Genomic DNA, 26,187 nt, shown 5'->3' with positions numbered 1-26,187 from the left:
TAACAGTTCTTAGATACAACACATTCAATGTATATGACATAAATGATTCATATAATAAGACTACTTATAATAACAGCAGCAATTATTACAGTAGAATTATAGCCATGAAAATAGGGATAGTAATGTGACTAATAATAATAATCGAAGTAGCAGTGGGTGGCAGTCGGCTCACAGCAGGAGGCACGACTACGGTCCAGGTACCACAACGATTCATGGAAACCTGCAGAACGAGAAAGCAAAAGGGCTTCAGGGTGGAAGTAAAGCTAAAATGCTTAATGGTACAGGTAATAGTAATAGTAATGTGACTAGTAATAATAATAATGGTGGTAGCAGTCGGTGTCAGCAGGGCCGTAGCAGGATGCACATCCACGGTCCAGGTACAGCCACGATTTATAGAAGCCTGCGAAGCGAGAAAGCACAAAGACTCCAGGGTAGAAGCAAGTCAATAAGCGTAATAGTACAGGCAATAATAATAGTAATGTGACTAATAATGATAGTGGTAGTAGTAGTGGGTGTCAGCAGGGCCTCAGTAGGTGGCACGATGACAGTCCAAATATAACCCCGATTCCTGGGAACCTGCGAGGCGAGAAAGCACAAGAACTCCGGGGAAGAAGCAAAATCAGTAATGTGCATAAATAGGAGATTAATACATAAAGAAGGAGGGAGAGAAGAGGAGAGAGGAGCTCAGCGTATCCTAGGTAGTCCCCCGGCTGTCTAGGCATATAGCAGCATATCTAGGGGCTGGACCAAGGCGAACCTGAACCAGCCCTAACTATAAGCGCTATCAAAAAGGAAGGTCTTAAGCCTGCTCTTGAAAGTGGTGAGTGTGTCTGCCCCCCGGACTGAAACTGGAACCTGGTTCCACAGAAGAGGAGCCTGATAACTGAAGGCTCTGGCTCCCATCCTACTTTTATATACTCTAGGAACCACAAGTAACCCTGCATTGATTGAGCGCAGCTCTCTAGTTGGGTAATATGGAACTATAAGTTCCTTAAGATAAGACGGTGCCTGACCAGTTAGAGCTTTGTAGGTAAGTAAAATAATTTTAAATTCTATTCTTGATTTAACAGGGAGCCAGTGCAGAGAAGCTAATACTGGAGTAATATGATTTCTTTTCTTAGTTTTTTTTAATGAAGGTAATGGATTGAGGAGAAAATAAAAGAGAAGATGAGGGGGAATTCACAAACATCATCCCAGCATGCCACTCAAATACAACCACAGCAGCGACCGTAGAAAACACAACTTTTCAATCACACGACCCTTCCCTGACTGAGCAGCACTTCTACACAACATTCTCCTGCTGCTTCACTCAACATCTCATCGTCCGCATATAACACTTAATTCTAATTGGCCACGTTTACGCAGAGCCACTTGCCAGTCGGTCACATTGGGGTTAAGGTCTCTTGACTGAAGCTGTTTACATGAACCTCTAGCACCCCACAAATAATGAATAAACCATTAATAAATCCCATAAATAAACCAAATAACAGACTATTTATGGTGCTCCTCTCTCAGATCAGTAGACCTGCAATTAAGTACAAAAAATAAATATTTGGAAGAGAAATAGCAGGCTATTTCAAATGCAGGGGGAAGAAATAGCCTTGGTGTTCTTACAATAATGCATTTGCAATCATATCTTTCTTTTTGTGACCAATTTTTCATTTACTTTGAGTTACAGACAGAGTTGCCTTGACTACAGAGGCTTTTAAACAATCCACATAAGAAGCAAAAGAAAACCAACAATACAGCAACACAAATAAATAAACAGAGGAGGACATGCCAAAGACTGAACACAATCTTGACAATAAAGAATCAATATTAATACAAATGAAGAAACATGAAGCACATTTCATCACCAGCATAGATGGCACGACTCTAACTGCCAACAATGTTATGTCAAGATTTAGAAATAAAATGTAGGAACAAAATAGAAAACAACATTTTATATTAAAATATAAAAATAAAAGTCGGATTCAAAGGACAAAAATCGCACTCCAGCTCGTCAGAAAAACAAGCCTTCAAACTACTCTGTGACTTTGTGCAGACACAGATAATGCACAAGTCAGTAATGGTTCACATTAGTGGGAGAGAGCCACACAGCGGTTTGAGGTTTTGAAGGTGTTTTTTTTTTGCAGTGACCCGAACAACCAACTATATGAGATCACTGACAATGACACAGTATGTCTCACAACAGTACATGGAGTGTTGAACCAATTCCAAACGAAGTCGGTGAGCAGGTAAAGGAGAAATCTATTGTCTGGGTGGCTGTGACCTCTTTATGTCGTCTCCATCTCCAGGTAACCTCTCCAAAACCTGCACAGTAGACGGCTGGACTGAGATGCATCCCATTGACATTGCCACAAACTGTGGATACAATCTCAACGGCACCAGCGATGATGTGAGTAAAACACGACAGTCTATAAGAGGCAGCAGTGCAGATACCCGATTGTCCCATTGTGAATGAACTCAGCAGCACAGTGGGAAACCATCTCAAGAACCAGTGGGCAGGAAGAATTCAATTAGAACATCTTTCCATTTCTCTGTGGGTGGGTGGGTGTTGTTGAGTCTATCAGGAAAATAGTTGTTGTTTGTTGGTGTCACGACTGCAGTGTTTGCCTTTTGCTATGAATTGCAACAAGTGATTGGTTAAATACAAGTAACACACCAGCATAACACTCAAAAAAACATTTGTAGCTTAAGGGCATTGAAATATATATTGGCATATTATTTTCATACTGTTGTTGGAATGAACGGCACATTACAAGACTTCCAGAAATACATTTGTTTTTCTCCAGCTGAGTTTTATTTAAGGAATTGATAGTAGGAAATATGCTTATTTGCATTATTGTCTGAAGTTTAGATTAAAAGATCGTGTCAGCAAGAGAACCCCTGCTGACACGGGGAGAGCATGCAAACTCCACACAGAGGGAGTCCAATCCTACAAACAGAAATGTAACACAGCAGTTGCTGATTTTAGCGGATGTCTGTACAGAGACTCCATTTATGCCTTGAAATTGAATCCACTTAACTTCTGTAAAAACCACAATTTGTAATTTTTATACTCTGTTATTGTATGGACTAATCAAATGAATAACAAGCTAGGTCTGCTGGTAGTTGAAACAGATATCAACACAACATTGACATATTATCTCCTTTTTGGTTGATGTGGTGAACTTGTGAGCAAACAGTTGCCTATATGCACATCCAGCAGATATGCAGCAAAATTTGTTTTTCCTTTGGAGTCGTGTCTGACCACCTGATATATGCAGGTCCAGCATTCACTCTCCACAACAACTCCTGAGGGAGCTATTTGTCTCTTTGGCTGCTAAATGCTCCACTGTGTGCAGCAATTAGCCATTAACTGTGTCTGTCTGGGCTGAAAGACCTGCAGGAGAACTGCAGAGTTAGGTGATACTTATCGGTTGGTTGGTTGGTACATTAAGCGACTAATTTCATATTGCACATATCCTCGAGCCAGAGTAAATTTGAAAATATTGATTATAGCCACTTAGACCCACTTACAAGAGAGTGATATTGAACCCTGGGCAAGCCATGTTGAACTGTAACTCTTAAATAAAGAATGCGTGTCCTAAAAATGCAAAAATATTCTGACTGTGTTTAAAATGAATATAGCGATAAGTCAACGATCTTCATTGTTTGCTGAAGAAGGCACACGTCTTTGAAGCACAACACACTTTTCACTGATAAGGCCGAGTCAGTTCATAATTCCTGCCCCTGTTATCTGCATTGTGAGTCATTAGGGATTATTCATGTTGCCTTCAGGGTCAGGAAGGGAATAAATCAATCAAATGTTGCTCTTATTTAGTTTAGTTTTGATGCAGAGAGAGCTGATCTTGTCTGAGTTGATGGAGTTGAAGCAGGGTGAAGAGTGGATATGAACTACAGGTGGTAAAAGCTTTCTGGGTGGGCACTCTCAGAGGCGGCCTCATTAGTATGCCACATGGGAAGTCAGGAGGGACCCGGCTGGTGAAGTACACTAAAAGGGATTCGATGTCCGTCTTTCTGCATAGTTGATACCTCAGTGTGCCACAGGATGCAGTGCTCTTCATCTCATTTTCATCAAGCACAAAACATGCAGGGCCATGGCAGAAACATTGCGAGGCTACTCTGAAAAGCTTTACATGTGCTGGAATAAAAACCCAGTAAGCTATTAGAGTAAATCAGTCACGCTTGGAGTACGTCAGCAGATCCATTTGTATTTCTATGAAGCCCGGCACTGCTATTGACCCTTCTTTTGACTTACTGTAAGATAAGACCATGTCCACACGCTGCCCCATCACATAGTGAAAGTTGGAGTTGTTGTTAGAGGACAGTGAAATAAAATACATAATGCAAAAGATTAGAGAGAAGTCTAAAAAAATTCGGAATTTTAGTGAGCTTTGTTTAGACAAAACAATCTCACCTTAATGTCCATTTAGTAGGTCTCCTGGATCTTTCGATCATATCACATATGATCTTTGTCAGCATGTAGAGTTTGTGGAAGAGTAAATCTTCCTAAAAACATACTTAGGTAAAAGTACAGAAGTATATTCAGCAAAATGTACTTAAAGTATCAAAGTAAAAGTATAAATTCTGCGGTCAGTGTGTAATTTATCGTGTCAGGTATATTACATTAATAGATTACATGTAATTAACATTTTAGTGTTGTCGTTGGTTGACATGGAGATTATTTGAATTGCTTTATATACCATCAGGTAGTTTAATATGTAAAAAAGAATTGTGTCTTAAAACCTCTTTATGTGTTTTTTTTAAATGTAAAATCAGGAAATGCAAAGTATGTGGTCTTCACTGATGCCAAGTACTTGTAGTAAGCCTCTGAAATGTAATGTAGGTATTACAGTCATGTAAAGTACAGATACTTTAAAACTACTCAATACTTGAATATATGCAGGCTACCGACCCTCAAGTTTGAATCCACCACTTTAAATAACAGTACAGGACTTCTTGAAACACATCATTAATATATTTTTTTAAATATACAAAGCTGTGACTTGTTTTTTGTCTTCAGGGCAAGTTTTTCTGGCAAGTGAAGATTGGCTACACCATCGGCCACAGTGTTTCCCTCATATCTCTGACCACAGCTATCGTGATCCTCTGCATCTTCAGGTACGTGAAAGTTTGAAAAACAGTTTTCACTGTTGACAGAAGTTTATTGTTTTACTTAATGATACACCTTTTGCCCATAATGCTTCCCATAATGCTTTGGGAATATAACAGGAAATATAACTTGCATTGGAGTTTTCTTTATTAATTTTTTTTTTACGTACTGTGTTTTTACATTAAGGCAAATTGGCACCATTAAAGCTATGCCGAATTAGCTGTTAGCTGTTCCTGTTTGCAATATACTCATGGATGTATAGACAACTGTCACTGGAGTACTTTGACAATGAAGAAAGTTTGAAGCTTGGTGATTCCAAGGCAAGATCTGCTGTTTAAACAGTGTCTTTCTATGATTTGAAAGCAGATTTATGGACATGTATTCACCACGTGTAAGTCACATTGAATCTAAATTTAAGTTTATCAAGTCTATCAAGAGTTTTGACTGAGAAAAAGTAAAAATGGTGACTCAAATTGATGCAACCAAGCAGCGTTGAGAAATTACTCTGAAATGGTTTTGTGCTCAACGATTTGTGCTATTGACTTCTATAATTCCTGATAGATAAACCTGTTTCCTTGCCTCAATTGATCAAAAGAAGGATAAAAGGATAGAATAAAGGAGAAAAAGTTGATACATTTCAGTGTGGCACATCGCACCCTGTGAACTGGGATTTGATTGTATCTGATCAGTGCAGCTCCAAGGCTTATGTTAAACTGAAAGGCTGAAACAAACAAACAAATACTTCATGCATTTCAGTCTCTCGATCTTTTGATGGCACGTGTCTGCAGCGTTTGGGAGATTAAAGTGGATGAGAGAAGTCAGGGATTGATTGTAAGCTCCTCGGTGACCATTACTGCTTTGATGTCAGGGATGACTAAGATCACTACATTGGATAGCAAATACTTCATCCTTAGGGCAAATAATAAACAATATATACAGTGCATGACTTAACCTAATTATCTTTATTATATGTAATTTCTCTATCTGAGATTCAAGTTTTGAATGCCCAAGAATGTTACACAAGATAAAAAAAAACATTAATGTCTAATAATCAATGGATCGTCTGCATTTGTGAACGCATTTATTCTTTTTTGCTGCATTTTGTCACTGCAAAAATCCCAAAAAGTACACTATAGCTTGTTACATGAGTCATCCTCTATGATTTCTTCACCTCCTTGAATTCCCAGCCAAAGTAATGTGATGCAATACGTATTTTCTTTCTCCCTTCCAGTCAGCCATCCTCTACCATCTACCCTTCTTTACAGAGAGGGAGGGAAACAGGAAATTACTTTTGTTGTAGTATTTTTCATTTGTCTCCTGTGTAAGTGAGTCACTGGTCAGAACTTCTTTTCATGTTCTTCACAAAGACCTGTTGTTGCTGTGAAAGTGTGTCCACCCGAGACTTTTGTTTGCCACAACGCAGGACAAGATCATAAATAAAAAAAGTGTGAAAGTGTGAAATCAAAGCAACCAACAGGTTTGAGCCAGAAGGCGAGTCACGATAAACCAGTAGGAGCCGAGGGGTTTAATAGTGAGGGTTATTAATGAGTGTAGGTGGTATGTGCAGAGTCACAATTTCTGAAAGACGCCACTGATTACAGGTAGAGATCAAGGAAATGGCATATGGTCTGTTTATCTCAATCTCTTGATAATATAAGCTTGACTTTATGTAGCAAATGTCACATCACTTCCTGTCTAAAGCCTTTATTCTACTAGCTTCTGTCACCTAATACAATATCTCCTTCAGCATTTCTTTTTGATTATAAAACATGGCGCGTGTTAATGTGTGTGTTACTTTGCATATTATAAGACAAATCCACTACAGCAGTTGCTTTTAGAGATGGATACTTCTTAATTTTACAGAGCTACAAGCTGTAATACATTGCCACTACATTTTGAAGCTGAAGGATACAGAAGGTTGGATGAAGATGAGAGGATGTTAATGAGGAGAAACGAAAATTAATTTGACTTTTTGATGATTCAGATTTGATTGTGAGTTTTAATTACAGACTAAATATAATTTATTCATTAACTGAATGAGTCATACAAAGTTTTAACTGACAGAAATTGGTGCATATTTGTATAATATGTGTATTTTCAGAGTGTTGCCTTTGAAAAAAAGGGGTTTAAGTTATTTATCTTTCTGCAGGAAATTGTATTAAATGTTTTGATTATGAGCCAAAATTTTTAATTATCTCTGTTGTATTGTTGAAAACCACAGGCTCTGGTCTTTAGCCAGCATAGAGATTAGATCTCATATTTGCCCCATAAATACAAACAAATTCTTACAAAGATATTTTATCAAGTTATTTTTCCTGAGTATGTGCCATGACAAATTAGACTGTAATATCATTCAGGCACAAAACTGCTCTAAATATCTAATATTGGACAGAAATGTTCACGTTGACATTGCAGAGGAAAACAAGCATTTAATGAAATAGCAGTTATTGTCATTTTAAACAGCTGTGACAGAATGTAAATAAGCTTTTTTCTGGCTGTGAGATGAGATGAAACTTTAATGATTCCTGAGGGGAAGTGATTGGGAATGAGCTGCTTGAGAAAGAGCATAAACAAAAGATCTGGGCTAATGAGAACCTTGACACAGCTGCAGACGTCCGCACCCGTCTTTCTCCCCAATCATTCAATCGTTTCAAGTATGATAACGTAATCAGGACATCAAGAAGGATTTAAAAAATCAACGTTATGCATTTCAATATGTTTCTGATGTGTAATTTTGAAATGCACCTCTCTTGTGTTTATCAGCGAGGCGTGTGAAGGACCATAGAAAGCAATCATTGTGCTTTAAAGCTAAACCACTCACACGGTGATAAAAGGAGCTAATGAGCTCAATAATGAGTGGAGTCGGTCTGTAATTTGTATGTGACAGTATGTTAAGCCATTAACTCCAAGGACATTAGATAATTGACATGAACGCCTTCTTTATTGAATTATTTGTGCGCTGTCTCTTTGTCTTGATCTATACGTTTTTCTCTGCATCCTAGGAAGCTCCACTGCACAAGGAACTACATCCACATGCATCTGTTTGTGTCATTCATCCTGAAGGCCATCGCTGTGTTCATTAAGGACGTCGTCCTCTACGAGGTCGGGGAGGTGGACAACTGCTCCTCAGGCTCTGTGAGTTAATTGCTTAAGACACGTCTGTTGTTCGCTGTGGGTGTTTTAAAGTTCTTGTTGTCCTTGAACCCTGAAGAGGTCAAACTCTGTAAGAAGCTCAGCAAGTGAGTATGAAACTTGTAGGCTAATTATCCACATTAAACCGCCATTAATGAGACCTAATGAGGTCAAATGTGGATGAAAAGATGGATTTCTGTCGTCCAGATGTTTAACAGGAGACGAGTAGGGAATTTAAGTGGCTTAAAGTTTTACAGTACACGTGAGCTTCAAGCTTGAGTACAAGACAATAACTGAGTCAAGTTAGGTATTTTATTACCTATGAATCAGTTCTAGTGCTTTATTTTCATCCGTAGATAATCATTATTAGTAGGATTTGTTAATTAGAGCCTGACCTTTGGGGCCAATCAGCGAAACAAAATTACCAACCTCAGAGCTCCAGGGGGGCCCTAAAGTTCCTGGCATACGGTGCTTTAATTGTTTGTGGGAGTATGCAGCACTTAATTACAATATCTACAGACTTAACAAGGGCGCAATTTATTACCTGACCTTGAGGATGTCTTGAGGAGAGTCCCTGTGTCAAAATCTAGTTTTAAGACCCTAATTATTCATAAAATGTGTGTTTTCTTCATGATCAAACAGCCTGATAGTATTGCAGCATGTGGTTGACAGTGGACAAGGTTTATCCAACTATACCAATCATACTCATATACAAAAAACAGATACAACAACAGAATATTTAAATATGAGTCAAAACTCAACGTGACTGGCATCCTAAAAGGGGCATTACTCTCAAGCAGCAAAATATATATAATATAACAAGCCTGCAAATTTCCCCGCTGCGGGACTAATAAAGGATTATCTTATCTTATCTTATATTTATCTTTAAAAATTAATTGTTTACTTAAAATACTACTAATATAAAACAAAACTGCATTAAGCAGTAGCTGAAGATGTTAAACCCATGGGACAAGGCTACCCTTGAATAATACCAAGCTTACAAGCCATTTATGCTTGGACTTTTATCAAACCACAATGTTTGGACGTCTACCCGTCAGCTTTCCACCCCCACCACCATCCCAGTGGATACCGCTAAACCACACACCCACACAGGCCCCTGAGGCCGCAGTTGGGCCTGGAAACATGGGGTTTATGTTACATGATTATGTGGCCACACGACGAGACGGGCCTCTGAGTGTATTTATTAGCGAGCTCTCCAGCTGTCTCCATTGTGTTAATGGAAATATTGGGTTGACAGGAGCCAGCCGCTGTCGTGGGTCGGCTGAAAAAGACATTATAGAGCGGGTTTTGATGCTACAGCGCTCATCATGACCCCGGCATTACTTCCATTACAACTGTTGGTTCGGTTACTGTGTGTGTGTGTGTGTGTGTGTGTGTGTGTGGGTGTGGGTGTGTGTGTAGGTGTGTGTGTGTAGGTGTGTAGGTGTGTGTGTGTAGGTGTTCTGCATGCTTGGTTAATTACCTTCTCCTGCAGTTGGATGTTTGCCGTAGCGACCCATTAGATTAATTCATGATATAATCGCTGTGGGGAGGCTTATAACCGTTGCATTATTTAAGGTAAATGTGTGTTTGTCACTGTGCTTGTGTGTGCTTGTGTGCGTGTGCGTGTCCGTGTGCGTGTGTGTGCGTGTGCGTGCGTGCGTGGCATTGTTCTTCCGCATAACACTGGTTGTAGGCTTTTTTAAATATGGAGCTCCACCACACAATTTGCATTGATTTGTAACGCATAGTATCTAGCAGAAAGGTTCAGACAGCCCGTCTGGGTCAATATGTCTTCCCACCAAGATGCCATGTGGGAATCAATTTATATAGACTATCCAATATCCCTGTCAGCTTCTCTGCCAGCTGCTTTAATACTTTACATCCACGTAGAAGAAGTGGGCGCCAGAAAAACAAACCAAGAAGGTAAATGTATTATTTATATGTGTAAATTTCCACTAGTGACCTAGGTGTATTTTATTCAATAAACAAACTCACCAGCCAGGAATGAGAGGCAGATCTGATGCCAGAGGAGTTCACACTATTGATTACCAGCTTCAGCAGGTCCTCCTAATAACAGTAGAGTAACAGTGCAGATCTTTGAATTTAAGTAAAACCAACAATACCACAAAGAATTGGATCCAGACCACACTCACAGTATAATCATGTCCATTTGTATTCTAATGTTGACATTTGGTATGCCAATCTTATTGTGCGAGTAATGCTAGTATACATTGGCATAATGTGTGTTAAATGTAAAGATCAATATTTATATGCATTGTTTTCAATACTTAATTGGTTAAAAAATGCTTATCATATGGAAATGAAGCAATAACACAATATAAAAATACTCAATTACAACTGGAAGTCCTTTAATCAAACTTTGACTTGAATACAAGTATGACAGCTAAGGTTGGTTGGTTTGGTTTAATATTTCTGATGTATAACTACTGTGTAAACTGCAATATGTTCGCTAGCAACTTTATATACTGCTGGATAGTATCATTTTATAAATAAATATAATTTAATTGGAAAGTTATGTAGCTAATCCCAGAGCCAGAATTAGTTACTATCAAATGGCTCAGCTGTCGCCATGTTGAGAGCCGTGTGGAGACAACTCTTCAATCATAGCTATGCTCTGAACAGGTGTGGCATATTGCAGTGTGTTTTCAGTGTTGTATCATTTTTATTGCGTGTGTCCTTGTTAATGCTTTAATGTCAGTGGGTTGTTTCTGCTGTTGCATCATTCATATCCATCCAGTTCTGTTTCCTTATCATATTTGTTTTGCTTTTATCTCTCTGCCCTACTATCCACATTTCCATATCCATAATGTGCTTTCCTCCATTCATCCTCCTACCAATTCATCTCATGATCTCGCATCCTGCTACATCTGCTAAAGTGCTCAATGCATTCAGGGACACTATCGACATTTTTGAATGGGCAGAGCATTGATTGTTCTTATCTATGTGATGCCCTTTCTGTAGCATCTCTGGGATCCCTAAAACAGCTTGTATGTGGCTCCTGGAGTGCATGTCAGCCTGTCAAAGAGCTGCACGCTACACACATCAGCTCAGCCCACCCACACCATTAGTAAAATGAACCTTTTAGACGAATCCTTGTATAACACGTTCAACAGCAGCCCCGCAGCTCAGTGTTCGACAGCAGCAACCTGAATTTTGAATGAATTCACCCGTCCTGATAAAAGTTTTGTGCTTTTGTGCTGTCAGCCAACCAGAACAGAGCTGATTGTGTTATCCTTCATGGTTGTTTCAGTTGTTCCACTCTCCTCCTTTTGTTCGCTGAAATATCTGCTTGAAAGATTTTGCACTTTCCTATTTAACAGATATTATATGTTGCATGTATTGTTTATATCACAGCGCAAAATACAGATGTTTGATAGAACACAGTTTGGTATTCTGCATTTGTAAATAATTAGATGGAACCACATATTTTTTAATAAGTCATCCTTTACAAAGGGTTCAAAAGGAGTAACTAATAGTCATGGTTCAATAATGCTTAAATTCTTTTTTTATTTACCATTAATAATCGCAGCATTAAATCTTTCAGGATGTCAAGACAATACAATACAATCATCCTGCAGTTGAAAAATGTTAAGTTCTTTCAATAAAAAGTAAATTTTGTATGTGGCTAAAAGACAAATCAAGTGTGAAGCCATAGGACGATAAACCAAAGAGTCCAAAAGTGATTCTTGTTTTAACTGACCTTTAAATGATTATAACCTTCATAAAGGGTGCCCTATTATTAAGTAAAAATGTTCAACTATTGACTTCCAAAGTCATTGTATCACAGAGGAACCCAGTTCCAGAAAGCCAATTTTGCTTTAAATACATTTCATCTTACTGACATCATACATTCTGTCAACATTCTGCTTCATAAAAACGGCACTGAGAAGAACCCTCATCATATGGCCTTTGTTAAGGGAAATACAGCTGCTAATATTATAAATAAATATAAATATATATATATATATATATATATATATATATATATATATATAAAATGACTACTTTTGTGATGCAGAATACGCTTTGTTTATTACTTCACTATTAGTCTGCCATCATTTATAATTCACTGACGGCTCATTCATGTCATTGAATGCTCAGAGATATACTAAGTGATAGAAACCAATAGAAATGTGTGCATTTTTGTGGGTAAAAACTGATCGGCTAATTTAAAAGTTTGAACATAGACAGTCTGCACCAGATGTTAATATAAATATGTGCATTCTCCCAGTTTCTAAATGCAATTCTGCTACTATAGGGAATAGCATTGCACTGTAATATCTGCCTGTTCAATATGTATCCACTTAGAAGATCATTGTGAGATGTATGTTTTTGTGTCTTGTGTCCATTGCCAGGTTGGCTGCAAAGTAGTGATTGTGTTCTTCCAGTACTGTATAATGGCCAGTTTCTTCTGGCTGCTGGTGGAAGGCCTTTATCTTCACACATTGCTGGCGGTCTCTTTCTTCTCCGAGAGGAAGTACTTCTGGGCTTACATTCTGATCGGCTGGGGTGAGAACGTCTTCCTTATATATCTTGATTTGTCTCTTCTGTCCTGGGGGGGAGACCTCAGATGAAGACGAACCCGAGGGTGTGCCGGTGGGATGCAATAATAACTTTGATGTACACTTATATACTGTATATATTTTTTATTATGTCCCTAGGCGGTCCGACAATCTTCATCACAGCTTGGAGCATCACTAAAGCCTACTATAATGATGTGGGGTAAGAAATAAACAACCAGGGGAGTCCAGTTTAAAATGTAGGTATTTTGCTTTGATTTGTTCATTGTTGTACATGAATATTGTTTCATTCTTCATCAGGTGCTGGGATATAATCGAGAACACTGATGTGTTCTGGTGGATCATTAAAACTCCAATTTTGGCATCAATCCTGGTAAGCTTACAAGCCTTGAGCACTTTTTTCTCAGTCAATTTCCATTACAGCAACATTTATGCACCTTGAGCTGTTGACACTCTTATGCCAGACTTTACCAAAGTAAAAGTAATATCCACTGAGGGACGAAACATCCCTGTCTGTTATCATCAGTCTACCTCAGACCTACCTGTCAGTGTAATTTGTCTGTATGCTTTTTGACTCTATATTGTCTTTGGTATTGCTGCTTTATGTCGACACAACTGAGAGTTTGTTACAACTCAGTCCACATTTCACTTTGGAAAGGTGGCAGGATAATCACAATCCATTTGTCTTTCTTGTCTGTCATTATCTACTTCATCTACAAAGGTTGAAGAGAGGAATGTTTGTAGATGTGCTCAGTGTGTCCTAGAAAAAATATTCTGACATTTAAATGTGCTTCATGTGTTAAAGGATTATTTGAGCTTTAAAGGTAATATTGGTATGCATAATGAATATATATAAAGAAGAGCTGGTGGGCTGCTGATTGAAGCTTCATATTTAGCATAAAGACACTGAAGCAAAAAAGAAAGAACTACTATTATACTACTCTTTCCTCAGGCTTTGATCCACAGATTGATCAACTTATCTAGTTAGAAAAACAGACAGTGATCTATATTGGCAATGTGTTTGTATATGTGTCACTGTGAGTGAGAAAGACACTTTCAAAGAGGTGTGAAAAGGAGGGTTAAAATGAGTTGAACAGGCAGGACTCGAGCAGCTTCAGTGGATTGTGTTATGTGGTGAGAAGGAAAATTAGTTACAGTCAATGACCTCTCAGCCTCACATTTTGGGTGGGCTTTGTGTTCTTACCTTTTATTAGCCACGTTAGCAGCATGGCTTTGGGGATGGCAATGTCACTAAAAACCTGTTATACTTACGTCTTTGTTTGTTTTAAGGGAGTGGTATAAAAACCTACTTACTGATGTGTGCTGATTTCCTGCTTTGCCGGCCTTTGCTTGGCCGCAGACACAGCACGTTTAGTTGTGTTCTTTCACATTAGGATCAGGATCAGCAGCCTGGTTGTCAGACCCCTCTGGTCTCTTTTTATCTGCAACAGCTCTGACTGATGTTTGTGCAATGGTGTAGGTTTGAATATTGACGGTAGGGACATGTCCCAACCAATATTTTCGGAGGTCAGAATTGTACCTACAAATGTTTGAGCTAACTTGTTCGCATTATGTTCGGAGTGAACAGACACACATACAGAAGAGCAGTCGAGCTGAATAACTTGTTGACCAGTGCATAGAAATGTGCTTCTGTTGTGAACAGCTGCATATCAAAGCGTATCCTGTGTCTATTGCCCGCAGTGTAGCACATATAACAGTCTGAAGGAAATACTACCATACAAGCAGAGAGCAGAGCAATAACATAATGTACCACTGAGTTTAAAGCAGGTAGTTTTTTTCTTAAAATATTATAACTTTATTCTAGAAATATCACTTTTTCCCTTACTTTTCTTCTGGAAATGTTTTGAATGTGCAGAAAGTTTTAAGCATGAACAGAAATGTTGCTGGAATGCATATCAGCAATTAAAGTCCAGGAGTTTATAAGTTAATTCAAATGAATTAATTGATGTGAATAGGGGCCACATGCACATTTAAAAAGACACAAAAGACACAAAAGAGGAGGGAAGAGTAAAGCCTACATGTGTGTTGACTCACCAGACATAACATTAACTGAGAAAAGTTGATCTACATGTGAATATTAATATTTAAAAGAAGTACAGAATGCCTGCGAGCCTTACTGCTTTTATTTTATTATATTTGTATACTTGTATACAAATTGTCACCTGGCGTCTGAGTTTTGTGTTTTCCTTTACATACATAAATACATTTTCACTATAAATTGGAAGATACAAATTCACCAGAATGCAGGAAATAAAGTGTTTGATGCTGAAATTTGAAATTAAATCTACGTCTTTGTGTTGCCAGTGTGTTGCCAGTCCAGAGGTAAAAGGAATCCACTAAAGCACTAAATCCCTTTTTTGTTGTAACATATCCCCCTTTACTGTTCTCAAATCTCCGCAGATGAACTTCATTCTATTCATCTGCATCATACGAATACTTCGCCAGAAAATCAACTGCCCGGATATTGGAAGAAATGAGTCCAACCAGTACTCGTGAGTATAATTTATGTATCAGTTCTAAGTGCTTTTCACGCTGTAAATTTGTATAATTCATTAGCTCAGATGAGATGAAATATTACTGATCTCTGTGAGGACATTGGAAAAGATATACAGCACTTCAACGGGCTGAAATTTGGTCCACATTCTGTAAAAGCTGCATCTACAAAACAAAGAGTATGTTGAAAGCTGAGATTAAGATGAACATACATGTCCTGTAGGTTCAACATTAGCTGTAAATTAACTTCTTTCTGTGACTTCTTTTCACTTTTTATGCTCAAAGTAATGCAGGGATGACAAATCCTTTTCAACTTTATTGCCTGCCTTAGCATGAGGTACTCAGCACAGTAGCCTTTCCCTGGCAGCTGCTTTGCACAGAGATATAGAGCAGAGTGTTTTCCTGTGATGGAGAGCATCTCATAAGCCAGCTATAATGCATGAGCTATTTTTCCACTGACACTTTTAATGGCGTTTTCTCACATATCTGGTCCTCAGACCTGAAATGTGAAATGAAAAGTACTCTGGAGTTGCATTTCATTATTGGCATATATAGAGACAGATTGAAAATTGGTTTCACCGGTGGGAGAATTTTTATTTTTTTTTCTGCTTTGTCTTTTCAGGAGGCTGGCGAAGTCAACGCTGCTTTTGATTCCTCTGTTTGGGATCAATTTTATCGTGTTTGCATTCATCCCAGAGCAAGTGAAGACTGAGCTACGACTTGTTTTTGACTTGATTCTGGGGTCGTTTCAGGTATGACATCGACTTTTTGGGAAGAAGTTATTATAAAATCACTTCTACATCGTAGTTTGACAATTTTTATAATTGAAGAATTTGATGTCTTTCATCAAGGCCATTCAACACAACACATCTTTCTTGAATTCCCAAACAAACTTCATTCAAGGCCCCAAGTATTTTTCTTCCTGTCAGCCCTGACCTGCGAGTGTTTCTATTGAAGAAACCGTGGCAGATCTCCAGGGGCTTTGCTGGCTGATTCAGTGGCAGTGTTACTGTTATATTCCCCTGGTGCTATTTCAGTTCATCACATATTGAGGAATGATTGAGAAATTCAGCCAAACCGCACAGCATCCCTATATATTATTATTATTACTGTAAACTAACAGTCATTCATAATGCATAGTTTGTGTCTCATGATTGCCACATGTTATGCTTCAATTAGCAAATTGTTTTTAAGACAATATAAACAGATATAACTGGAGATTTCATACACTATTATTGCTCTTTTAAATGTATTTTTCCTTCCATTTAGGGCTTTGTGGTGGCAGTCCTTTACTGCTTCCTCAACGGAGAGGTAGGTAGCCCCCTCACATTGTTTAAAGACTTCCATGCAGAGATAGCAGAGTGATGATTCGAAGAAAAGGTAGTTAATCTGTAGTTTTTCTGTGGCTCCCTCTGTGCAGCACTTACATTCTCACACAGTCTTAAGAGGTGGATTGAGCTGTTAGTGTGAGTCACCAGCGCTGGTCGCCTCCCTTGGACCTCCTTGCAGCATATTTTCTGCACTCTGTCTGCAGGGTGGGAGGGCTGTAAAAAGCACAGCCTTCTTGACAGCAAGCTATTCGGCAATGTCTGCAGAGGCTCTCTGTTAGTTATATTCCCAGTGCTGAGCCAGATTGAATCACAGTGATGGGTTGGATGGCAAGGCTTGACACTATGCTGTCTGAATTTTAATCTGCAATGTTCAGGTGTCCTTTGTAGAGCCTTGGCACTGTACTGTCAATAAATTACTGGAGACTTAAAAATGGTATACAGTCATTGTTCATTGTTTGTCACAAAGGGCATATAATAACAGTGGAAACAAATCTGTAAAGAGACAAAAGAAGCCCAAGAGGGGCTTTTCCTTACCTCCACCTGAATATGAAACAATTGGTGCCATGTCAAAAGTACTCAGTTACCAGTTTATTATTCTGACCTTCACCAAGCTTATAATGTTCAGTGTTTGTTGAAATTTTAAAATAAAGGCTTGTGTGGTTTTGTAACCCTGTAAAACAGAAAAGTAAGCCTTCTTTGGAGTTGTTTTCTGACAGTTATTTCATGTAATTGGTTCAAATGCAGTGATCAGGCCGTGTACTGTTGCTTGTTAGCTGTTTCTCTCCCTAGTTAAAAGATCTTGTGGATTTGCATTTCTTCATTTTGTTCATATTTTGATATGAGCCAGAGCTATAATCTCTATTTGTTGGTATTGTAGACACCTCTAGATGTAATGCTATGGTAGACCCAACACAAATTCATCTCCTATGCAAAATATATTTTCAGTTGATAAGCCACAACATAATGGCGTACAAAAATCGAGTGGCAGGGCTACACAACGGGGATTGTCTGAGGTTCATTTGTGCTATTCTAATCCAATATGGCCCCTGCAATGAAATGCCATCCCTTCAATGAATTGCCACCTTAATGTGGTGGAGGGGTTTGTCTACCCAAGTTACCCTGGGAGCTGTGTTGTTGGGGGCAATAGCTTTGGTAGGGTTTCCCCAAGGCAAAGTGGTTTCAGGGTCCTCAGATCCAGTTTGTGATTTCAATGGAAAGGATCTTAAAGTGCAGCCAGGGAAAGGAGTGTCCAGTTTAGGGACCTCAGAATTGTGTGTCTGCTCTTTGCAGTTGCTGTTGGCTCCTTTAGACCATGACCTCTGGCACGTACTGGGGGGCTTTGTGAAGCAGTTGGGATGAGGGTCAGTACCTCCTAACAGTGGATTACGCCCAACAGGTTGGAGTGAGTCACTACCCAGTTCAAGTATCTTGGAGATGCTTTTTGGTACACTGTCGGCAGTGATGCGGGCGTTATACCAGACCGTCAGAGGAAGCTGAGATGGAAGGCAAAGCCCGATACTCTATTTAGCAGACTATCTACATTCCAACCCTCACCTATAGTCATGAGCTTTGGTTAGTGACTGAAAGAATCAGATCGCTACCGAAATAAGTTTTTCAGTTACTGTTATGAGGTATGCCACTAGTGTAAATGACACTTACAAAAAAAAACTACTTGGTAAACCACTCGCTGGATTAAAGTATTATTGTTCCAATCCATTGCAGGTCCAAGGAGAGATCAAGAGGAAGTGGCGAAGGTGGCACCTGCAGAGATACATGGGCTCGGACACCAAATATCAACATCCCTCTATTGGCAACAGCAACAACTTCAGCACCCAGATCACCATGTTGACACGATGCAGCCCGAAAACACGCCGGACTTCATCCTCCTGCCACGACGACCTGTCTAGCATGTGACTCACACAAACAGTGATACAGACATACACGCTGTACAAAATACCCTCATGTCAAACATTAGGGAGAAAAAGAAATACGCACTGCCTCATTAGCAGATGCACCCTTGGATGATGTGTTGCTTGAGTGACGTGGACAAGGGAAAGTGATGAGAAGAAAATAGTGTGACAGCTTCTAAGCAGCTATTTATCCTCACGCTTCTTAAAAATATTAGGTATGAGTGACAAAGATACAAGCGCATTGCTTCACAAGCACAGCTTTTGCACATTTGAATGAGAACCATTCACTTATTTGTGTGTCAAGATTCATGCACATGTACAGCCAAATTTGCGCGTCAAATCATTATGGATCATTTGGTCAATCGTTGTTAAGTTCATTCAGACACCAGGCAATGCAAAATGTCACACATTAATAGGGTTAGGTGATCCTAATGTGAACTGCACCAGCATCCTGCAATCTGATGTAATTATGCGTTGATTAAAAAACACTTAGTGGATTCCTGCAGCAACAAATGAACAAGGCTTGTGTGAAGACACAGCCATTAGGAGAAAAGGAGTTGATGTTTTTTTTAACAGGAAATCACATTATTTATATTGTTAGTGGGTGCAGCTAAATCACAGACAAAGTACTAGAAAAGCGTTTTAAGGGTGTTTTTGAATGTAAGTATACTTAATGATCAACAGTTTGCAACATTTTTGTTTTCCTCAGTGTGCAGGATGACACAAACAGAAAAAATGGCTGATAACCAGTTTGAAATGTTTTTTTCATAAATGGCAAATGAATGCAGTTTCAGACCGGCTGTGATGCTGATTCACAGTGATGGGTTTGGAGTATAAATGCCCTTCTCTGCACTACCACTCTCACGAGAGACTGATTGCCCTTTGCCTTTCCTGTTATCCCCTCTTGTTTTGTGTGATTCTGAGCCTGTGATAGGATTGTTGTTGTTTTCTGTTGAGGCACTGTGGCAGTTTTGTGCCAATCATTGACGAGTGCCTGGTTTCAGTATTTTGAAGTGAACCTTTCAATAAAATCTTCACTGGCTGTCGGCTGCTCTGGAGAGTAAATGCCTTTTAAAGGTGCAATGTGTAAGATATTGCCAGAAAATAAATGGTTACAGTGTTTGAGGTTAGGTTGGGGAGATATCTATTGAAATGTGCATGCTAACCACCAAGCCCAGCCCTTCCTGTCTTGTAATACTACTTGTTACTCGTCCGCCCTCAATGTTCTTCAATTGGATCAAATTTAAAGTGACAGAAACGACCAAACGACTTGCACCCTCACCTTTTCCTCAGCGCTGCAGAGAGGCTGCTTCACAGGGAGAACAGCCTTCGGCGGCTCGCGAAGACAGATGTAGCTTCCGCTAGCAGTTAGCTCGAATTCAGCCAGAGAAAATCCCAGCACCAGTGCTCCAACTCCCCCCCTGATCAGCAAACTCTCGATTATTGCTAGACAGCTAAGAACTAGCGTTCCTCCAGCCTGCTTTGAGGGGGTTTCCGCCGGGCAAATCTGAGGAGCCACAGCCGCTGAGTGACTCTCGTCCCTTCTGAGCTGTTTCATGCTCCCCTCCTGGTGAAGACGAAACAAAAACACAAGTTGTTCCATTGTCTCTGCCACCCAGACCCAAGCAATGTACAAACTATCAAAATGTAAAATTACGGTGACCTGCAGCCCCCGATTAGTGTCACAGTAAACACACAGAGGGCCAACTTAAACTAAAGGCCGACCCAACGCGTGAAGATTATAAGATAGCATTGTTATTTTTACCGGCTCCCCAAGAAGTTTTAGCAGTTTGGTTGAATGTTATGTATTCTTTCCCCGCTGTAATAACTAATGATTGTAAATTTATATTGTATGGACCCAAAATTTGAGGTGATTTGCAGCCCACTATATATTTGGATTAAGTGGCTCAGTATTACACATTGCACCTTTTTAAGCAATTCAGATCATGAATGTTTACATTTTCTCTACAGTAGTCATTTAACATTGTACAGACAAAATATACAGTTTAAAAAAAATGAATTACTATGGATTGTTGTGCCATATCATATATCTTTAAAGTGACTGTAATTGATGTTTGTTCATTTGTTGTTTATGTCCGTGGCTCAATGCTTAGCATAACAGCTAATTAGAAGACACCGCATAACACTTAAAATACTTGTACAGAGAAGCTATCTTGGTGGTGCTTTTGTAAATCCTTCATTTTTAAAAACATTTCCTGAACTCTCCATTGACTTGTCAGGTTTAAACTTCTCCACTGGAGGAGTTTGAACCTGACAAGTCAGTAGAGACTATTGGAGCTGATATGTAAAGCAAAGCAGGGTGCCAAGGATGACTGGTCCTGTCACAACGATGCCGTCATAGGGCTATACAGATTACAGGGTCAGACTACAGAAAGTCACTTAACTGTTCATGCAAGAGGGAACATACAGAAGGTCTTTAACTGGAGTAAAATAAAATAATCTCAACCCGCTGCTGATTTAAAGGGTCAGACCGCCACAGATTACCATGTGTTGATTTCACAAGGTCCTCTGTGGCAGTCTAATTTTGATCCTATAAATAATGAACAGCAAAGGCCTCTATTTATACAGGATGTTTTGCTGGTGACAACAGCATAAAGGATTAGTAAAGTACTACCGTTTTGGAAATATTCACTTTCTGGGGATCAGATAAGAAGATGTATACCACTCATATAAGAATGGTATCAATCTTCTCATCTAATTTCTGGCAAGAGAGCAAATAAGTGTATTTTCCAAAATGTAAAACAATTCCCTCAAGTATCCATTATCCCACATTGTTTGGTGCCTGTCTTATGTTGTCAGTCAGGTTGAATATAAGTGGGTTAATTTGCCCAATGTACCTCTAATAATGGGAAATGTAAATAGATTTAAAGGCTAACATACCGAAGAAACAATCCAAGTATATTCAGTCACAGCTGTTTCTAGATATTATCTTTCAGTTTTTAGGTAACGTGGTTGTTTTGTATCAGTGAGCTTATATTAAAAAGTGATATTTGTTCAACAATAGTTTTAATGTGTAGCTACTTACAGTAAATATTCAGCACTGAAGCATGCAAAGTATAGATTTGTTTATTTGCAAACTGGATATTGTGTTGTTTAAGATTTGATAGTTGAGTTGTGATTGCAATGCGTGTAACACTTGTGCAATGCGTATCATTGTGAAGCTTCAAATGTACTGTAAGTATTTTTTCAACTTAAGTTGATATTTCTGTACACAAATGACCATTTGTTAATTTTAGAAAACAAGGTTTTCGTTTATTTATATTATTATTATTATTGTTGTTGTTGTTTTTATGATATAAATAGTTTTGTACATTGTATGTAAAGACTTGTCTTGGCAGGAAATTTAACTTGCTATAAAGTTTTGCCATTGTTCCACTCGAACTGTATGAAAGGAATTATTTAACGTTATACGTGGTGGAAATTCACTTCTCTATGGAGGTCATATAAAACTCCACATCATACTGTGCTAAAACGTTGTTTAAAAGTCTTCTGTACAGAATTCAGAACAAATCTGTGATTGAGTGATTGTCTCCATACAGCTCTCAACATGGTGATGGCTGAGCCAGCAACTAGCAGCTTAAGGTGCTTATGTGCAAACAGTGCAAACAAGGGCAACAGTGCTGACAGAGCTAGCAGTGTTTACCTGAGGGGGAACAGGATGGTGGACCCGACTCTACTGCGCCAACTCCATCAGCTGGGACGGCATAACCAGCTGTTACTCCTGCATGAGCACAAAGCGGGTCATTGATTAGCTACCCAGTTGGGCACACTGTCAGGGTCTCACATGAACTAACATGCACTAGAGCGGGACTGGCTATGTAACAAAGCACAGAGAAGCTTGGATTTAAATACACAGAGGGATTGTGAATTAATTCTCTGCTAAGGAGTCAGGACGCCATTATTCCGCCATATCTTTACATTGCAAATAGTTGTTTGCTGTTATATTAATGCTCTGAATTTCTAATTTGGCACTTTAAGTGTCTCTCCAGATGAAATTATCACATTAGTGGGCTGAGTCAAGACTTTCTGCAGCATGAACAGTTTTAATGTCTTCATTGACTGTAACATTGTTGCCTAATTAAAGCTTATTTTCCTAAGTGCTCCCTGCTCTGGCCTACAGCAAATATGCTAATCCCTGTTCCTTACAAAATAATGCTCAGGTCTTTTTCTTTTAAAATATGCATATGTTGTAGTAGCTCTCTGAAGATGACTTGATCAAATGTCTGCGGCTTCAGTAAGCAAGCAGACAGCTTGTTGTTCCAGCTGATATGAATGAGTAATATCCTCAGAAAGCAGCACATTACATTCTTTATGAATCAATGTGTTTGTTATCTGCAGCTCAAAGTGTTTGAGTCACTCTACAGCTCACAGAGAGGAATTATCAAAGTTAATGACTAGTTTTTCACTTAATTGTTGTCACGGTGCCCTTACAAGACAAAAGCGTCTGAAAACCTTTTAATACTTTTTAAGAGCTTCAGATCTCAAGAAAACCAGTATAACCTTTTTAACATAACTTGCATAAATCCAGTCAGAAAACAATGATGTAAAAAGTACATTCATTTGAATTCTTCGAGGTAGGTTACTTGTACTTAATCTGAGTATTTGTGCTACTTTGTACTTCAACTTCACTACATTTCAGAGGGACACATTTTAATACATTTTACTACACATACACTTATATGAGGGGTACCTCTTACATTACATATTTCAAATGTGTGTAAATCTTGAATGAAATCATACAAATTATGATTGCTTGAGTTAAAACTACCTGTAGTATTACTAGCTACAACAACATTTAAACACCAACGAAACGTTAATGCAACAATAATTTAAAGGCACAATCTGAAATGGAAAACAAACATATCCACTACCGAAATTGAAAACACAGGATTGGACTCACAAATGAAGGCACGTGTTGTTTAAGAGGCAACTACTCCATGGTATTAATGTTTTTCAAATGCTGTCGGTGGTTTGTTTTCCTAAGTTTACACAGCAGTAAACAGACTCATATTCTGCAAAAATATCCGAAATGTTGATTTTTAATCTGTAGGTCTAATGTTTCAGTTATAAAGATACATATCTCTAATTTATGGTCAAAGTTAATGATTGTTCCTTTAACTAGAGCATTTTTCATAATTAGTTACACTTTAGTTACATGCTGCTCATACTCAAGTAGAATTTTGAATGCAAGACTTTTTCTTGTAATAGACTATTGTATACTATTTCTGCATTCTCAGCACTTCTTCGTCCACTGGGTAAAAAGATCTGAATCATTCAAAAATCAAAGCAGCTTTCGCTCCAGTTCCTCCTTATGCCAGTTGCACTTCTGTCTGGCTACAATATTTGACAGGTACGACCGGCCCGCTGAGTTTGCTTTGGTGTAATGAAACTTCAGCTATTTGAGTTAATCCGTCTGTTGTCCCTCAGGTTTATTGGTTCATTCACTTTGAACACAGCGGGCCTCTTGCTGTGCTCAGCACCATGAAGAAGAACAATTTCAGCCAGGCTATGTGCCGTAAAAAGATTAGCAAACACACCATGCCATGCCTGGTTTCCCACATGAGCCGCTCTGGGGTCTAATGTTTCATTAGCTCTCTCCATGAAGTGGAAATGAGTATGCCCATAATACATATAATTATTAGGAACTGTAATGATTGTAAATAAGAAGGATTTGCAGGGTTGAAAACTGCTGCATAAAATATTAACAAGATACAGCGTATTAAAAACAACAACCCTGAGGCCCACGTGTTGAAATATGCTGATCAAATTCATACAAATTTGCTGTATTGTTGTAAATTATGCATTTGATACATTTTTGTCTGGATTGATAAACTCTTGAGTATATCAGATAGCTTAAAAATATAGCCTATTTTTTAGAGTGTCTCTCTGTCAAAATTCCTAAAACAGGCTGATGCAAACAGGAGAGAAGATTGATGAAATTATTTTCAGACTCCCAGTGATTTAAAATGTGAGACAGGTGTCTTTCCTTTAAGCAACTATCAATATTCATGGCACTGGTTAAATATTCATGTGACAAATAAAGTAAAGTTTGTAAAGGACCAGCGATAGAGCAAACAAGTTCGCTCTGTCCAAACGTGAGGCTGCTTTGATTACCTCCTACTCCTGATTTAAAGAGAAGCCGTCTGTTCTTATCTGATCTGAACTGTGGCTGCGAGTCATGCTGATGGACATCAGAGGCCACATCTCAGTGGCAGAGCTGGAGGATTAAGCCACTGTACATCAATGTTTTTTTAATGAACTCTGTAGTGGAGATTTACTTACCTGTTTGTAATTCACAACAGTGGCTACTTGAAAGAATGATGGCGAAATCTTGACTTTCCCTCTCTTTCACACAAAAAAAAGGATGTGTTTTTTTGATCTTTTCATTTGCATATAAAAACACATCGTACTACTTTGAACTTGCCGACCAATGCCAGCTGGTATGAAAGTACAAAATGGCCCTAGACTGACCCATTAGAACAATGCCTTATGGACAATGGGGTATTACAGAAATATGGTATAGTTTGAGGAAAGTGTAACAAAATAGCATCACACATACAGAGACTATACATCTCTTCTAAATCTGTACTTTCATGGTCTAAGCTTTACATCTCAAAAAGTTGGGGACAGCAAAAAATCCTTAATATAACTCATACTAAACATAAGAAATATATGATGAAATAGAGTGCTGCAGGAATGTCATATTTTTGTAAGCCAATCCAAAAGTTGGTAGTCACATTTATTCATTTAACCGCCTTTTTAAAGACACGTAAATTCTTCAAAATTCAAGAGAGGTGTATTTTATTTCATAGAACAAAACATTAAAATCTATTAAGTTTTTAAATGCAGACCTTATTTCAGGCATCTAACCAAAAACTCATTGACTTTGAGACGGAACATTTTCCGGTTTTAGGACTCATTCGTGCACCACTTTATTATATTCATTTTGTTAAGTTGTGCAACAGCTCAAACCTGCTGTAATCACATTAGTTTTTATTGTGATTTAAATGTAAGGTATTAAAGCAGCAATAAAACATATTTTTATATGAAAAAATGGGCCAAATGACTACATGTAATGTGAAAGAGGCCACTAGTAGTGACTACACGACAGAAAATTATCACCAACTCTGTAGTTCCTCTCAACTTTACTCAGCGTTTTAGTATCCTTCAGCTCATTGTTTTTTTGTTTTGGTTCAGTGAAACATTTAGCAGCTGAAGAGAGAGATATTTCCCTCAGGAGTTGGTGGCGACCAAAAACATAGCAAAAAGAGAGAGAAATTTGGTGAAAACAAACTCCAAATGATTGCTAATGTTGCTTATGTGTACATAAGTCACTGTATGCGAACACATTCACCATAACAAGTTAATGGCGCCTATGTTTTCAGTTTGTTTAAGCTTGTTCTGGCTTCAACGGAACAGAAAAAGGAAAATCAAATTAATCAATTTTCACAGCTTTAAAGAGATGTTATTTTTCCCTTCAGTTCTGTGGTCGCTTTTTATCTTGATTTGTAAGGTTCTCTTAGTCTCTTAGTTTATGCACACCACAAACATTAGTAAGCCATTCTTCTAACATATGCACTTACATCCAGTATGTAAACTGATCCGTCACCGCCAGC

The 26,187-nt window shown here is 38.5% G+C and overlaps 1 protein-coding gene across 1 annotated transcript in view; it reads left to right on the top strand.

Annotated features, from left to right (window-relative positions):
- vipr1b (vasoactive intestinal peptide receptor 1b) overlaps positions 1-19,165 on the top strand; it is a 37,672-nt gene extending 18,507 nt beyond the window's left edge. The window contains exons 4-13 of the mRNA XM_054622625.1: positions 2,298-2,398; positions 5,030-5,127; positions 8,122-8,254; positions 12,631-12,784; positions 12,937-12,997; positions 13,096-13,168; positions 15,217-15,308; positions 15,932-16,061; positions 16,579-16,620; positions 18,363-19,165. Coding sequence (XP_054478600.1) covers positions 2,298-2,398; positions 5,030-5,127; positions 8,122-8,254; positions 12,631-12,784; positions 12,937-12,997; positions 13,096-13,168; positions 15,217-15,308; positions 15,932-16,061; positions 16,579-16,620; positions 18,363-18,554 — 1,076 coding nt within the window. The 3' untranslated portion in view covers positions 18,555-19,165. The remainder of the gene's footprint in view (positions 1-2,297; positions 2,399-5,029; positions 5,128-8,121; positions 8,255-12,630; positions 12,785-12,936; positions 12,998-13,095; positions 13,169-15,216; positions 15,309-15,931; positions 16,062-16,578; positions 16,621-18,362) is intronic.
- The last annotated feature ends 7,022 nt before the right edge of the window (positions 19,166-26,187 follow it).

The sequence above is a fragment of the Anoplopoma fimbria genome, chromosome 21, assembly GCF_027596085.1.
Source record: "Anoplopoma fimbria isolate UVic2021 breed Golden Eagle Sablefish chromosome 21, Afim_UVic_2022, whole genome shotgun sequence".
Lineage (NCBI taxonomy): Eukaryota > Metazoa > Chordata > Actinopteri > Perciformes > Anoplopomatidae > Anoplopoma > Anoplopoma fimbria.
This window is presented reverse-complemented; position numbering and strand designations above follow the sequence as displayed.